The 18029-nt window shown below is 35.9% G+C and overlaps 1 protein-coding gene across 1 annotated transcript in view; it reads right to left on the bottom strand.

The window, feature by feature from the left end:
* LYST (lysosomal trafficking regulator) overlaps positions 1-18029 on the bottom strand; it is a 67965-nt gene that overhangs the window by 14553 nt on the left and 35383 nt on the right. The window contains exons 21-38 of the mRNA XM_009580810.1: positions 17100-17736; positions 16440-16617; positions 15305-15474; positions 13583-13813; positions 12468-12634; positions 11822-11974; positions 10166-10357; positions 9346-9524; positions 7982-8188; positions 6459-6635; positions 5886-5962; positions 4737-4925; positions 3855-4000; positions 3681-3777; positions 2941-3002; positions 2515-2570; positions 1320-1472; positions 740-984 (exon numbers count right to left, since the gene is read on the bottom strand). Coding sequence (XP_009579105.1) covers positions 740-984; positions 1320-1472; positions 2515-2570; positions 2941-3002; positions 3681-3777; positions 3855-4000; positions 4737-4925; positions 5886-5962; positions 6459-6635; positions 7982-8188; positions 9346-9524; positions 10166-10357; positions 11822-11974; positions 12468-12634; positions 13583-13813; positions 15305-15474; positions 16440-16617; positions 17100-17736 — 3316 coding nt within the window. The remainder of the gene's footprint in view (positions 1-739; positions 985-1319; positions 1473-2514; positions 2571-2940; positions 3003-3680; positions 3778-3854; positions 4001-4736; positions 4926-5885; positions 5963-6458; positions 6636-7981; positions 8189-9345; positions 9525-10165; positions 10358-11821; positions 11975-12467; positions 12635-13582; positions 13814-15304; positions 15475-16439; positions 16618-17099; positions 17737-18029) is intronic.

Consider the following 18029-nt stretch of genomic DNA (forward strand, 5'->3'; position numbering starts at 1 on the left):
TAACAGAATAGTACTAACATCTTGTCATTTTTATAAAGATGTTGATTCATACCATTTAATAATGCATTATTAAGAATAATGCCGTTAGTGTCATGAAAAGGACAGGCAAAACTTAATAGCACTTTACAACAGAGTTCAGAAAATAAAAAGGCAACTTTTAGTTAGTGCTAAAGGCAAACTCAGATCCATAGGCTACCCCACAGCACAGTAACAGGCAAACAAATGCTAAGTGCCTCTGTCAAATCAGAGGCAGCATATAAAGGCAAAGACTTTCTGCACATAAATGTTAAATTTGCTTAACAGATATTTATTAGGGTGGGACAATTCACTTGATCTATTCAATTAAGACAATATGATTTTTTAATTGGCCAAATAATTTACCATATTATTTCCTTTTCTATTTAATTTTTGCTAATTGGCCTGGAAGTCTTTAATCACATGAATTTAAACACACAGTTTTATTTAAATCTGTGGACTATCCATATCATATTAAGACAGTATATAAGTCCAATTCATAGCATCCTTTGAATAGACACACTCACAATACTACGCATTTTATTTAATTGTCTGAGGCGAAGCAGCCACTTATTTTAAAAAGCCCAAGTTATTATGGATAAGGCTTGTCCCTGAATAGTTCCATTCATGTATGTATGCAGTTTAGTACAATGAAGTTAAAAAGCTATACTGGACGATCAGTTCAAGTATTTAGAAATAACCAGTTCCAAACATTTGATATTACCGATATACCGATGAATCATTTAGGTCCAGCGTTTCATTGGTGTAGTCAGAAAGTATAAAAGGAAATACTGGATATTGCATGAGATCATTGAAGGAACGGCCCGCATGTTTGTTTAAATGAGTCAGATATTCAAAGTTAGTAATCTGTCCTGTACACCACAGGTGGGTCAAAGCAGTAATATTTCCATATTCCAAAAGGTTAGGCAAATTGTTAGTTAAGATGTTGTGGTACACATCATCACGGACCTAGAAGAAAATACCATAGATTTAATCATATAATTTAAAAAGCTTCAAACTACCAAGACTTAGTAAGTTTCTCTCATTTTACAAATTTCTGTTGTAATGGAATAATGTTTAGTATTACTAAGATTCTTTAATGTCTTAATACATCAGAGATGTGTTTTACAATATGGTTGTGTTTGTCTAGAAGTCTAGCTGAGCAAAGTTTTTTCAAAGGTATTAATCAGAATTTAATTAGTCCATGCAACAGGTCTCCTTAAAAACTAATGCATGAACATACATGTTATGTGAAGACACAGCAAAATGCTTTGATATATTATTATCCATCAGTGCCACATTACCTTTGTATTATCAAAAGCCAAGAGTAAAGTTCTGCCATTTGTTAGAAATATTTCCACAGCATTGTCTCTTAACTGCCACCAGCGCTTATGAACTTCCTTAATTTCCTCATAGGTCCAAGAAAACGATGCTGGTTCAGTTTCTCCATGAAAGCTCTGCAGAATTTGCAATTGAAGAAGTTATTTTAAATAGTAGATTTTCCAAACAAGAAACCCTTAAATGAGGCCAGTTTATAACCATACAGCATATCATAAGGCAAACTTTAGTGTTGCTGTGATGCTTTAAGACATTGTTGTGATTTTCTTCATACATGTTTCCCATCCTCCACTCTGGTCAAGGCAGTGGGCAGAACATCATGCATGCTCCTCAGCTACCCCAGTTCCCTATCCAACACTAGCATGCAATGCCATACTTTCACTGGCTCTTAAGCTAAAATATTGGGCAGACAACCAGAGCGAGCAAAGCTTTGCCATGAATCCCAATTCTGACAGTTCTATGAAGGACAAAGCAGCAAAACAGCTGGTAACATCTTAAACCACAGGAGCTGTGGGCTTAGTGGATGCAAGGAAGAGCTCCCTGAAAATAGTTTAAGACTTTCAGCAGTATAACCCATATCTTGATTATTTTTTTAAATATCTGTTGGATGTGTAAACTTAAATAATACATCAGAGCCTTTGTATATCAGAAGGATTAGGTCAGTTGCAGTTTCCTTCATGAAACAGTCCTCTCTTGTACAGGATAAGGGGGGAGTAAGAACAGCCTATATAATGGAAAATTCAAGAATCAGATGCTGTAGAGTACAGCACAATTCATACGCTTATGAGCTTCTGTACTTCCTAGTGCTCCAGCTTCCAGTAAGGCAAGTTGTCTCAGGTGCACACCAAAGCAAGCTCTGTGCACTTACGCTGATGAACTCAGAGCAATGGACAGCAAGGTGCAGAAGCCCCCCTGCATCACCCCCTCCTCATTCCCTCCCAGCCCCAGGCCCACATCTTTCCTGTTTTCTGCTATCACCACCAATTCTACAGCCAGGGGCAACAGAAGCAACACTGAACCCAAACTAATCAGTTTGGCTGGCCTTGTCCAGAGACCTCTGGAGACTGCTAGTACTCCAGCAGTCTCAGTGACAGTAGACAAAAGCTACTCATGGTCATAGTTTGGAAAAATTAAAGCTGGACAGTATGTTTTAATACTTACTGAATTTTCAATTGTGTCTGAAGCATTGTCTTCAACAAAATACATGCCACATTTACCTGCAAGAAAAAATAGTTGCAAAAACATACACGATATTGCTATTTGTAGAATGCATCTTAATGTTATATAAACAATGTCCAGGTGTTAAGAATACTAAGAATAGTATCTGGGCAAGACAGTATTTGACAGAAATAGAATTTAGCAGTCCACATCTTTTAGCAAGTGGTCTGCAACTTTAAAACTTAACCACAGTCCAAACAGCACTCGTGCAAACAGTAGGGAAGAAAGGCAAAACTGATCTATAAAGTATATAATCCATAAGAAGTCAGGCAACAGCTCAATTACTTAAAAAAGAAATCAGCAAAGTTTATATATACAGCAAAATCTTAGACAAAAAGGATATTTATGAGGACTGAAAATTCTACTTACCTAGCAACAGTTCACCAGCAGTCTCTCTAGAAGGTGCTACGCTTATACATCTTCGATTAACTCTGAAATATTTAAAATGTTTAATATTGCTTACGGATTTATGTACCTTTCGGCACATACCTAAAAATAACAGCCTCAAAGGCTACAACTGAAGAAAGACTTTTCAACACTATGACTAATGGTTCAAATCCCAAGGAGGGAAAGAAAACAAAATCTCAACTTTCTACACTTGCACATTAGTGTATTTGTGTTTATTTCTTTGTGTGTTCTCTGCAGTTATTTTAGGCAGTATTAGTGCCTGTAATAGGTGGTAAATTGACACAACTGCAGAGTTGGTAAAAGCAGAGAAGATGAAAACACAATTTGCTTTTGAACACTGATGGAAAGACCTACCAGATCTAGTAGCACTGCCTGTCTTAGATAACTAAGTGACAAATATGCAAATAAAGCCCATCAGGTTATCCCACAGAAGTCCCATTCCTATATCACACCAGATGGTATTTGCTTTTACTGATTTTTGAAGTCATGGAGGTAGACTGTTTTAAGACTCAGAAGATGTACATGTTGGTAGCTCTTATCTTTTTCTTATGAGTATAGCAAAAAACCTATCATTTTTGACATTTGTCTCTTATCTCACTTGATTTTTTTTTTAATATTTATTTAGACAAAAAAGTGAGGAGGACTGTTGCTTTGGAATGGGAGAAGGTGGGAAAGAGAGGTAAATGTTACCCAAACCTTACCTTATATGTTCACTTGCAGCTTTGTCCTTTACAGTAGAAGAGTGAGAAGAATGTGTTTTGTCTTCAAACAGATAAGATAATGGAGTTTTTATCACACCTATAAAAAACCCACAAATAATAAGGCACTAGTAGTCATTACAATTCAGATATATTCCTAGAAGATGTTATAATTACCTTCCTGTTTCTGCCTGTCTGGGAGAAGGTACTTGTTTGGTATAGTTAGGTAGCACCTCTGCAAGCGGCGCCTCTCTCTGTTTGGGCCCTCTGTTGGATCCAGTTGCCAAGAGGTTGGGTAATAGACTGGGTCATACCAGAGTGCTCTGAAAAAACCAAAATATGTTAGAGTTTGGCAGCAGAAGCAGTATATATGCTTATTCATTCTGTTTTTCTTTAAATAGTAGAAAGGCAGAAGTTTCACAGTAGTACACTGAGCAATTATTTCTGAAAAAGTATCAAAAGGCTGAATTCTGTAGTTTATTTTCATGAGCTATCCCACTGACGGACTACTTATGAGCTACTACTTTAAGACTGCTCTTGAAGTTATTAATTCTGATGAAAACAGCAATATAATGCGTCCAATTCTATGTTTTGAAAACTCAGCTGCTACAAACACGGTATGATACTAGTGCTGCAGTGGCAAAAATACCATTTTTTGGTTTCTTGTCAAGACTTAACATCTTTTGCTCTATGCAGATTAGCGAACACAGTATCAGGATGCTAATGTAAATAACACTACTCAAAAAATGTTTTGTGACTCCATCAATGTAATGCAAGATATTAAAACTTTACGACATTCTTAATTCTATTAGGCACAGCAAAATGTATCTGACAAAACATCTATCTAAATGGCATAGAAATACTGCTTGGCTACTCACCCTAAAAAGATAGGAGAATAATCAAGTATTTTACAAGTCTTTAACCATCAGATGATTAGCAAAAGTAAGTAATTCTAATTTTAATATCATCTACATTTCATGTGCCTCTAAGTAGAATGAAAAGCACATGTCAGGCATTGAGTCTCTCTTGCTTTTTCACTGAGATGAGAGAACAACTTACCGATCATGGGTAAGCTGCTGAACAAGTTCCTGCCAATGTCTGCTGGCACTTAGCTCTGCCTTATACATCCCCCTGATGTGCTGGATTACTTTCTTCCTTTCAATTCCTTGTGACAGAGACACAGCCTGTGTGATGTCTCCAGCTATTTTAGAAATGTCTTTAGATTTTGTATCCAGACGTTGAAAGAGACTGAGGAAAAAGAGTTGTGTTTTAAAATGTCAAATAAACACACTGAAAAGGGAAGGCAAGACACCAAAAATCCTTATGAAATACAATCCGTTTGGCAGTAGGTATCCATAGTTCTTGTTACAGCAGATGCAGAGCAACTTAGCCTACATAATTTTCATGAGACTCATGAATACTTTCTGCTTCTTAGCCTTCAAAAAAGCTATTACTTGAGGCCACAGAGAAGATAAGCCAATCAGAAGATCAATGGCTATATACTAGCATGCTTCACTAATCAATGTATACTCATTACAATAAAAATCTGAAAAACAGTAGTTTACCACTGCTCAAATCTCTGAAGTTATTCAACATAGTAAAGTCTTACCGCTTATCTGGACAGACTTGACTAAGCTGACCTTTACAGCTACTACAGTTGCCTGCATTGAAGCATGGTGTGTGTGCATCTCAGATCTCATTTTTATGGCAGAGCCTGAAATCTAAATTAATGGAAAGAACCTCTTAATCTACCACAAGCTACCTAAATTTACATTATGCCAAGTAGCAGCAGTCTACGTAGCTCACAAAAGTGTTCAAATACTATGCTGAATATAATGATATTTTCTTCGTTGAAGATCAGGATTAGTTGCAGGGACATTTGCCTTACATTTAATTGCCCAGATCACAGCAACAGGAGAGGTGATTGGACAGACAGAACAGCTGTAAAACTAAGGATGAAGTGCCAAATGTGCAAAAAACGATTCAGTATTCTGAAGTTCACACAATGCCATTTATTATACAACCTATCAAAATGCAAGTAACTACAATCGAGCTGGTTTTATAATGGTAAAATAAAAATCTGAAAGCTAGCAGTGCTGTTAATTTGAAAAAACATCTATAATAATCATATAGGCAACTTTGCAATGGGGTGTGCTGAACAGAGAGCATTCTTAAGAGTTCTTGCAGCCCCTTTTATAAGGCACTTACTTTTGCCGATTATTAGCCATTGTCTTCTCCCAAGCAGCTTTGTTTACACCTTCTTCTATCTCATATTTCTTCTGATCCTGAATAGAAGTTTTATACATTACTTTTTTTTTTTCAGATGGATGTAATAAGGAAGCAGAGGCTAAAGGATATGCCAATTTAAAAAAGGAAGACTGACAAAACTGTTCAACTGGTATCTTCACAGCATTTAAAACCATCAAGACTTCATTTCAATTACTGCAGTTTTATTGTATTTAGATATAATTTTATATAACCATGTAGGAACCATAAAAAATATTTTTTTCCTGACAGTGAGAGATACTAGTACCTTATTATGAACTCTCACTTTCACCTGGGTTAAGTAATATGCTTAACCAAGAAGCATTAACATGTGAGCTTGCTGTGAAGCATTGAGTATATGTGACAGAAATATTCAGAACCCAAAGAGAATCTGCAAAAGCATAAGCCATGCATCAAGCAAACAAAACAGCTGTCTGCAGTAAAACTCTGACCCCATATAACAGACAATTGCCTCAAATATACCCAGTTTTTGAAGTGAAGTTTTTATTCACAAACCTCTTTCAAAGCTTTCATTAGACCTGGTTTTGGTCGTGGGCTCAGGGGAATACATTTATAGCCACAACATTTTAATGTATTCACAAAGTCTCCTGCTGCTTTTTTTTCTTCTTTGGTCATTTCATCGCTGTGATTGTGCATTAACTCATATAAATAGAGAACTAATTTAGGTCCATGCTAAAAGGTGAAAAGAAGGGAAGAGGGGAAAAAAGATGTACAGTCATTCTCAATTCCACAATACAACACAGAGCAGTTTTTTCAGTTTTTTTCTCCAACTTCATTCCCTTTTCTAGTCAGCCTGGACACGTTTCTTCTACTAATTTTTCTGTGATTTAAAGAAAATGGCTGCTTTAACGATTAAAGACAGACTTTTATAAAACTAGAAAGAACATGCTGAATTTAATCCTCCAAATGATAAAACTTCCCCCCGCATCTTGTGACTTTTCAAATGGCTTACAGGAAAGCTAAGTTTCTCTTCCAAATACTCAGCTCCTGCAGCCTTGTTTATACTTCAGGAAATATGTGCCAGAGACTCCTAATTTTGCATGCCAAGATTGCTACACCTTGTTTGATTAACCGAACTAGAGCTGGTAGATAATGAATTTAAGCAGACACCGGCCATAAATGCACTCAATATGACACTCCCCCAAAGAAGCCATTGCTAATATATCATGTCTTTTCTTGCTGGTTGAAAGCGTTAATTTAATTGAATAATATATATGTGATCAGAAATGCATACGTGTCATAGGTTCATCTAGTAAGTACTTTCTCTCCTTAGTGTTAGTAACTTAAACTGTGGCATGTCTTACATCGTTTATTTCATTCTTGCAGTTCCCGAAGATCTCAAACTGCAACATTCCTACCCGATTCCTGATCATGGCTCTAAGAAATGCTTTCTCTCAAGCTTGCACTAACATAGAATAGAATCAAAAAAGCTTTTTCCTGACAAACCCAGAAAAGCAGGAAAAAACTGTTCAGCTATTTAAGTTAAGAACATAGAATACACAATCCCACTTTAAGAATCAATAAAGGCTAAATAAGAAAAGATAGAGTACTGCTTTGACTGAGGACTGACTGCCTCTTAAAATCTAGTGGCAATCAGTTCTTACAAGTTTCAGGAAGTCTGCAGTTAGAGTTTCAAGGCACGGGTAATTCCTTCATTAATCTGCTTTTTCAGGGTACCTTAACTTCAAGCATCCTCAGTAAAATTCTTCATGTTAAAACTAGTGCCACCTTTTGTTTCTGCACTACACAGGAGATGTGATGTTTGATGTGCTACAGAGTCAACATACCCAGATGTAATCCTATCTTGCCTCTTAGAAAACTATCTACCCTCAGGATAATTTAGCAATTGCAGGGGTACACAGAGGCATTTTGTATGACATGACTTTGCATTACACTAAACATGGCTAAAAGAACAGTGAACAACTTCAGCCACATACAGTTCTAAGTAATGGTAAAATAATTTAAACAAAAACTGAATACAGGTTTTACAAACTTCTCTCAAACACTCTTGAGCTTACTTGCAAAGTTGGGCTAAGACAGTCGCGCATAATCTCTTGATGGTTTACTTCATGTACCATCTCCAAAGCCTGCTTTCTCTCTTGCAGTGGCCTTGCCGGAGATAAGTTGTGCACAAGAAGCCTGCCAAGTTGCGTACGGAATGTGTCCTTACATGACAAGAGGATTCTCTTCCACTGCTGCTTCGGTGTGTTCGTTCTGCTGGTAGCCTAAGTAAAAGAGACAATTTTTTAATATTACAGGGTTAGGGCTTCCTTTTACCAAGTTTTTCACATTACAAAACAAACACAGTTAATATGATCAAAATGTAAGACAATAAAGATTTCTCTACCAAAACAGTGTTTAATTTTAGTTTACTGATTATTATTATGGGTTAAAAGGTGTTCTACTAAATATGAAAGAAGGGTTTGTTTATTCTAATAAAATAAGCATTTTTCTCTCAATCTGCCAATATTAGGAATGCGACTGCATATTCAGTTAGAGGGACTATACAAAAAGTGAAAATTCTCACGTAGAGGGTTAAAAAAAAAAAAAAGATTTTTTTTGTTTGCTTATTTTAATGAATAGCCCTTCTACATTAATCACTAGTTTCTGAATGGATTACCTCAAAAGATTAGAAACCAGGCATTGGATTGAGGTGCTTGTGCTCACAAAATGAAACCTGCCATCTTTGAAAAGTACTACAAGTATGGCATGATGGAAAGAGAACAGACCTAACAAACTTAATTTTCCAGAGCTAGAAAGAAAATTAGGTTGAGCTACTTTTTATAAAGACAACCTAAAAGAAATAAAGAGGCATGAAGCAGTAAGTTAAGTTTTCCAATAACACCATTTCAAATTACCCAAGCAAAACCTGATCACCTTGGAAAGGTTGACAAGTTAACACCTATATACCAGAAAAGAGAACTCTCAGCCCTTTGGCAACAATTGAAAAAAGTGGAAGTTCCCCTTCCCCCCGCAATTACATCACCATCTCTAAAATATATTATAGACACAAATTTCTCTGAAACCCTCCATCATCTGTGGATGCACAGTAAATCTTGTTTTATAGGCTCCAGCAAACTTAAACCTTGAGGTTTAAGAGACAAAGTAAAATTGTGGACTACAAAGAAATCTATTTAACCTTTGTGTGCTTGTTCAAGAAGCAGAATTTAGTTAAATGTTAAGGTAAAAATCAGAACAGCTGCATTTATTATTTTACAACTGCAGAATAACTGGGAAGCTGAACAGAGTTTTTAATGCCACAGCTGAATTGAGAGAGGCAGTAAGAAAAGCATGTATGGACAGAAGACTTTATGCATAAAAAGTTCCTAATAAAGGAACCTTATGAAATATGCTTTAATGTGGACAACATCTAATTACTTACAATGGATACTTTGATTCCTTCCACCAACATTTTGAACATTTCTTTAAGAAAAGGATTTGTTCTGTTAGGCAGTTCTTGCTGGCTTTCCTCTTCAGGAACTTCCAGCTGGGATGCTGAAAGTCTGCTTTGACTTGTGGTTTCTGTTATACCCAGTACATCAAGGCACTCTTCAGTAGATGCTTAAATTTTAAGAGGCACATATTGATCAGTACCATCTCAAGCAAGACAATCCTATGATCCTTTAGCTGGCATGAAATCAAATATTGCCTTTACTACTATACTTACCATACTTTTTAAAATTTTAAATATCAAAAAGTATTTATTATTTCAATTCCCCTATGAACCAATTTTTTCAGCATTTACAGCTAATCACAGAGCCAGTCAATTATTTGTCCCACATGCTAAACTCTTTCTCTTGCTTATGTGGAATTTGAACTAGCCCCCAAAGTCATCAAGTCTTGCTAATAAATGTAGCCATTTCATAGAAACATGGAAACTGATGCATTTTAACAGAGCAGATGGTCCCTTTGGCAGAGTTAAATCTTCAGGTAATAATTCAGGCAGTTAACACACGAATGGACTAACATAGAATTAAAATAACTTGTTCAGTTCATTCAGATAAAAACTGTATCCAGATTGTCAGTTACATAATACTGTGAGACAAATCAGAGAATGATGTTTTATGGTTAAATCCATTAAACTAGCATCAGTGGTATTACTTTCCTCTCAAACACTTCAACACTCCAAACCCAAGAATCCATTTTTCATATAGCACTACATTGGCTCTGTCAAAACAGAAATGAACAAAAAGAAATCCTACCTAAATAAATGAGTCTGTTAACAGCTAGAACAGTTAGCCTCTGTAACCTTTGTATAAACTCCGTCTCAGTGGCTTGGATGGGGTTTTCTTGGCTCATTCTCCGCTGCATCATCATGTTGAATTCCTCACTTGCTAGTGAACGCATTTTTATCAGCAGAGCATCAGACTGAGCAAGTGAAAACTTTCTGGAGCCTTTAAGTAGAGAAGCATTAATAGCATCCTACTAAAATGCACAAAAAATTAATCACTCAGCAACTGCTTTCATCCAAAGAGTTCACATCATTTAAGGAAACAAAACATTTGAAATACATTAATATTGAAGGGAACATAAATGTCATTTGGGTGTTTGTGTTTCTTTTAAAAGCTTTTCTATGTGAAAATAAATATATAAAATTCAAGAAGTGATACCATGAAATAAGTTAGTCTCAAGATCAGATTTATTGTACAACTTGCATATTTTTGTGTAAAGCAGATTCTAAAAAAGTTACTTTTATTCCTCTTTTTATTGTATAATTAGGATAAAGGATCAAAAATTAATGATACAACAAAAAATTATTGCATATTGGAAACTAGCTTTATTAGCACAAATGAGGTGTCAGTTATATTAACAGCTTATAAACAAACATTTTGTACATACCCATTGCCACTAATTTTGATAGAAGTACTATTTTTAACTTGTAAGAATATTCCTTAAAATTTTCTTGAAATGAACTGGTGGGCCTTGACTGTTCTTGCTTCTTTCAGAAATAACTATATTTTTTTATTTATCTTCAGTGCCTTACCAGATTCACTAATATAAAAATATTTTCACTATATTTACTAGGCTGACAGAGAGGGGCCTCAAAAGCTGACGGTATCAAGAGAAACATTCCCATAGTAAACAGGGAATAATAGTGTGGTGTTTTGTTTTTGGTTTTTGTTTGTTTGTTTTTTGTTTTTTGTTTTTTTTTTTTAACTCAAATACATGCCAGATTTTAAAATTGTATCTACTACAAAGTCTTAAATGCATCTTCATTTATATGAGATATACAAAATCAATTTCCAGCCAGATGACTCCAAAACCTTTACAGAATGATTCACAAGCTATCAAATACAGCTAAAGTATTACTGCTAAAGCTAGAACTGTACAAATGTTTTACAAGCACAACCACAATGGAATCTAGGAGTCTCACATTCCCAACTGTTAATTTGGAGTGCCAGGTATTTACTTCAGGATGATCACTAATTAAGAGTTGTGCAACAATGCAATCCCCACATCATAGTTGTTAAGTTACAAACACTAACTTTATTCTGGTATTTCCTTACTGTGAAGTTGGCTATTAAAACCACTATGAATTACTTTAAAAACATCTTTACTAAGAAACTTGTGATTTGAAGAGAATCCCAAAAGAAGGTAATATCTGGCTTTAGACACTGCAGTGAGAATAAGGTGACTGAGGTTTTGTTTTTGTACCCCACTCCCTCCTCCTAATACAAAAACCTCACAAGTTCAAAATGGATACAGGCTACACTATTCTAAAATAGATATATTGATTTATAAAGCCAATTCACAAACAAAGCAAAGCAACAGGACTCATTTGTTGTATCACTGAAATTTCAGTCTGAAAGTAACACATACAGGAGGAAGTACAGGAATACCACACTTTTGCTACTCACCAGCAATGCCTTTACGCTTTTGAAACATTGCACGATGTGGTGCAGATGGTGATGGGACTGAACCGGCCTGCTCCTGAGCATCTTGGTTTGCTGTAGTTTTTATTAATTCAATAGCTGCTTGAAGAACTCTTAACTGCAGAACAACTGCCATATCTACAGAGAGAGGCATACAAAGGACACATGACATTCTTTACACATCCTCAAGAATTTTTACCAGATGTTTGTAAAAAGTAGAAGAACACAGCAAAACGTGTCAAGAGCTGAAAAACTCTCAATTCCACGGAAGTCACATAGAAAGTCACCTCACTATTCCACAGACAGTACGCAAGTGAGTTCTCATGGAAAAGCCATTGAATTTGACTACTCTGAAATAAGCTAAATGAAACTGTATAGAACATTTCCATTTAAATACCCTTAACGAACTTTTACAGTCACTGTTTGTTCAGATTAGCAGTACACAATTCTTTACCACAAGGCAGGCTCCTGAGGAAAACTACTACTTGAGAACCACTTAGAAGAGAAAGAAGATACATCACCAGAAAACTCCCCCTCCTCCCTCGACAGGAATGTTAATTTAAACAAAAATCAATGGGGAAGGGATTTACTTCTTCAGTCCCGTGACCCCAAAAATAAGCAGATAACTTACTTTGCATCCTTGCATTTTTACTATTTTGAAGATGACCCAGCAGCACAATGAGGTCTTCAACAACACGAAAATACTGAGAACCTGAGGAGCTGCAGGCATGAATTGCAACTGCTACCAGCAGCTGTTGTATATCACATGCAAGTAACTTGTAGTCATTCAAGGGAATGCTGCAAACAAAGTTGTAGTTACCAGAAACATGACAATTCTAGTAGATTGTAACCCATAACAAGACCCATTACTATTCCCCTTGCTACCTCTGCCAACCATACCTAATATTATATTGTACTTCATATAAAAATGTTACTGCTGAAGGCTAGAAATTGTAATCAAAGATACCTCTTTACTGTTAACTTCAGCAGATTGGATGCCTGCAAATCTTTGAGGCATTCTAACATTAAGATTGTAACAAAGTTTTATTGGAAAAGCAATGATGTATTATCAGATTTCTAAGCTAAAGAACAGGTCTGTAATCCTGTGTTTCTCAAAAAAAAAATTCACGATAATATCTCATTTTGTAATCATGCTGAACTGAAACTATGCTGGCTAAAAAGGAAATCTGTCTATTTCTTCAGGATGCCAACTAATGAAATAAATTAAAAAAACCCCACCTCTCCATCCTTCACTGTATAACCTTTCCTCCATCCTTCACTGTATAACCTTCCTTAAAGTACAGAATGTTTGTAATTAATGAAGTAATTTAAGTTACTCAAAATCTCAAATATTAACTCACAGACAGTACAGGAGAGACTTTTCCTCCAGTTTTGACATTGGCTATAGATACAGTAGAATGCTGGGCCTTTATCTTACTCTTCAGGTGACTTTTATTAGGAAAATCATCCAAAGTGCACACAGTGTGACAAACTTGAATTTTAAAACATCATTTCACTTGAAAGTTTAAGGTATGGAAAGAACATTTTATATTCCATTGCTTGAACTGAATAGGTAAACATTAACTTTCATTTACTGGTATAATTAAAGCTGAAAACCTCAAAACCAGTGTTATTTTGTACATGGTCTCTGATCATTTTAGAAAGTAGAACAAATACAGTACAGTAATTATTGCTAGACTTAAGGTTGTACCTGGACTATTTTATAGCAACTGATACAACACTCACTTTGTTTCCAGTCCGTTGAGAGCAGCCAGTGTATTACACAACACGTACAGCAAACCATTATCAAGCAGTAGGTCTGCAACTTTTGAGCAGGAATTTATGATTTGCAGCAGGAGACAGAAGCAGTTATGCAGCAGAACGTTATCATACAGAGAGTTCTCTATAAGACCCAGAACAGGAATGACACACCATTTTTGAAAGAGTCCAACATTCTTGACATCTTCCAGATCAAATCTATTAACATAAATACAAGTGAGTGACATCCTTAAAATAGCAACCTGGTATATGCTGCTAGGATATGCAACTGGAATACCAGTCTATACCAGTATTTTGGCAAAGATGTAGATGGCAATTTCCTACATTTCGTTGCAGTAACAATGCCTGTCTAGTAAAGGAAATAAGAGCAAAATAAAACATTTCAAAGAGCCACAAGGAAATGAAGTGCCTAAAACATGTAACTGAAGCTTCAGCTAACTACCAATTGTCTACATTACAGATTTCATGAAAACAGAGGGGATTTTTAAATCAATGTAGAAAAATATGAGTCATCATCTTTCCAGTAATAAGTATTACAACTGGCACAGACACTATCAAGAAACCAGATACAGCTTGGCATCAATATAGTAATATATTGACTAACCGCAGGTTTGATATCCTATATCCATTACTGCTGAAGTTTAATTAGGTTTGGCAACTTCTGGCTTATTGTGATTGTAGAACTCAGAACAGTGCTTCAGACGTTGCATTACTTGTGCATTAATAAATTGGATCACTCTAAGGTTATCAGCCCATCACATGACTGTTATACACAATCCTAAAAGGAATCTGAGCCATAACAATTACCTTTCCAGCCCCATGACCAATCCTGAGGAAATAACAGTTCTCTGCTTTGGGGCTAGTTAAACAGCCAGGTTTAAGTCTTGCAGTTAAACAGGAATATTTTTTTGGGGGGTGAAGATCAGGCCAACAGGCAGAAGGAATTTGGCTACAAATCCTGCAAAGGCAGCAACTGAGAAGGAGCTTTTTGCAAGATTTTTGCACTGCTGACCATACTTAGATGCATGTTCTCCCTGTACAATCATTAAGTAGTCAGACTAATTCTAAAACATATCATTTACTTAGATAATTGTCTGCTTAAAGGTTATCTCCTTTCCTGTCAATGAGGTGGCTGTTTGTTTCAAGGAAATGGTGTATCTGTGGGATTTTCCCTAAAGGAAATAGGGGTTTAAACTCAGGGCCAAGCCAAGGAAGCAGCTGTGACATCAAGCTTTTTCCTTAATCACCTACCAAAATCCAGTAGCAGAAGTCTAGTGACTACTACTTAAAAGTCCTAAGGATATATATCAGAGTTTCATGTAGGATCAGAAAGAATAGGAAGAGTTAAACTGATTACAGGACATTTGAAGTGCAAAGGTCTCTGAGGCCCTCAGAAAGGCTGAGGGTTTAGAAGATCCCAGCTGACAGCACCCATCAGATGAAGTTGCTTACAAACAGCTTAAGGGCCATACAGTAGTCATAAGTTTAATATATTTAAGTGTTAAAGCTACAAGCAAAACATTTCAAAACATTTCAAAACAGTTTAAAGGAACTTTATTTTTATGGTTGTTGACTACTAGGAAGAGAATAGGAATTGGAAAGCTATCACATCCTTGCCTCCAGCAGCAAACTGCACTAACTGTAGTTCAAATATTAAGTTACAGGACGCAAAAGCAAAGCATTACTTACTCTTCATCCAAGCCGACAGAGCGGCCAAAGAGCATTTCCAAAAAGCACTCTACAACTTCCTGAGTCCCCTGGTGAAGGTACAGCTGGTTGGCTAGCAAGGAGAAGCCACGGTTCTTCAAGAATTTCTCCTTCTGCTCCCTCCTTGCTCTGTTGAAATACGCATCCAACAACTAAAAATAAATGCATAATTACGATGTAAGATTTAAACATTTAATATAACTCCCTTGAAAGTTAAGTAGTTGTCTGTGATTTGAACAGTTTGAAATAAAAATTTTTAAAATTCCAGATTAAAAACATTAGCTGCACTATTGTAACTGCAATCTACACTGCCCTTGTTACAACTGACAGCTGACTATCCTTTTAATCTGAGACGCTCAGGTTTTTTGTCAAGTTTGGGGGAGATGAAAGCACACACATAACAGTTACAGAATGCATACAGAAATACATTCAAACTTTTCATACTTATTAAATCCCACACTTCGGTGTATATGCAAGTGCATGCATGATTTTTTGGATCATTTTGTTAATAAAGCCATATAATCTTATTCTTCAAATTAAAATATAAATCTACTGAAAGTTTTTAATCTACATAACGTATCATCCAGGAACATTGTCCTTGTCAATACTACAAAAATCTCTAAAAGCATTTTGAAGTCTCAGGCCACAAACATGTGGATTACTCCCCAGAATAACTGAGTCAACCATGTTAGAATTCAAAACTTTGCTTGCACCTTAATTTAACATAGTGCATCATGTATTTAATTTTGAAGAGATGGTCACCGACTTTTCTGCATTGTTGCTTCCATTTACATCAGTAACACTGTCATATGCTCCTAAGTCCTCTGGCTTAGATCATAGACTATATCTATTGAAAGATTTTATGTTTATGTTGTTTTCGGGGGTTTGGTTGGGGTTTTTTTGTTTGTTTTTTGGTTTTTTTTTTTTGTGGTTTTTTTGTTTTTTGTTTTTAACCTGTGGGGGGTGGAAACATATCTTAAAACATATCTTAAAATGAATTTTAATACTAGAAAAATGAAGAAAGCAAAATAAAAATATTAACGAAACTTCATGTTTCCAACATGTTAACCATGCTAGTTCACAACTTTTTAGCTGAAAACATTTTATATACGCCTACTTTAATGACGCCTTGTTGTATGAGAGGAGATGGGTGGTTCACAAGAACTATAAGATAATCAGGTTGGATAAGTTTGTCCATCACATCTTCTAGCATGATATCTGGTAGGAGTAGGAGAACTCCACGCAAGAGGTCATATAATCCGCAACAGATAAGCACAAGACAGTCTTCTGTACATCTGAAAACAGAGGAATATATTTTACCACAGTTTATTGTCTACAACAGGAAACATTAAAAAAATGCATAATTGTTAGCTACTTTTGGGGGGGGAGGAGGAGGAAATTTGGCAAACATTTCTCCAATACTCTTATTATCTCTCTTCATTAACACGTATTTTTGGATGACAGATAGAAAAGAGGATAATCTGACCAGAACTACTCGCTTGAGATTTTTTGAGAGCTAGCATAAGAAGTTCCCACTCCTACCACAGATAGCAAAATTCCTGATTTTTAAAGTTTGCTATGTTAATAATGCAAAAATTGAAACAATGCAGTTCTATAGACTAAATGCTTAATGAATTGGTTTATGACAACCATTGAAAACATTCCCTTAATTTTCAGGCTTCCAATTTTTGTAGAATAGTAATCAAGACCAAGAACTGTGAAATTAAAGCTTATATACTGAGCTACTGCTAATTTATTATTTTGTTTATCTGCTTACCTGTCATCAGGGCTTTCAGATGTTTTTTGGGTATTCTCATTAGCTGAAGAAAAAGCAAGACTGTCCCAGTCTTCAGGAAGTACATTCTTGTCAGCAAAGCTTGGCCAGCGAGCAATGGCTGATGATCCTCCGTGAACAGAAAATGCTAAGCCCAACCCTGCAAAATTACTCTGACTCTTCTGAAATGAAGGCAGTCCTTTCAGATTGTCTGGACGACACAGCAATGGCTCAGCTGCAGCACCACCACCTTCATTACATTTCAGGTCTGCATCTGCTTCTTTACTCTCAAATGCATTTTCAGATAACTCTTCTTCTTTTGCAATATCTTCAAACATTTCAGCAGATGTTAACTCTGAGTCACAAGCTGTTTTTGCAGACTCACAACTGCTAAGAAAAAGTTCTTCTTGTACTCTCTTTATTGTTTCAGAACTTCCTACAAAACCAGTTCTACCCTGGAAATCAATGTAGTCACACTTGCCAATAATGTGCAGGTCATCAACGCTCCTTCCTATTCTTTCAGTTAGTCTTTTTGGATGAACTTGAGGTGAGGAAATAGGAGATGCTGGTAAACTTTTGCAAAGCCTTTTAGGTACCTGAAAGCTTATCTTCTGCTGTACACTAGCCTTGGAAGTGTTCCCTAGAAAAATAAGGATATCTTTAGCATTCCTTTTACACTGAAACAAGGTTTTCCCTTGTTAAACTCCACACACATTTAACACAGTGACAACCCAAGCCAATTTTATGTGGCAAAACTGATTCAACACTTGGCATAGCTCTGATTTGGCCGATCAAATAGAGATAGTAAACTATTATGCAGCCATATATTTAGCAAGTCACAAATCTGAAAGATACATAAAATACAAAATAATTTTGCATATATACTGGAGTTTCTGGATTTACATTATGATCCTCTCAACTAACCCTCAGCAG

This window comes from Fulmarus glacialis, unplaced genomic scaffold, assembly GCF_000690835.1.
Source record: "Fulmarus glacialis isolate BGI_N327 unplaced genomic scaffold, ASM69083v1 scaffold31956, whole genome shotgun sequence".
NCBI classification, from domain to species: Eukaryota; Metazoa; Chordata; class Aves; order Procellariiformes; family Procellariidae; genus Fulmarus; species Fulmarus glacialis.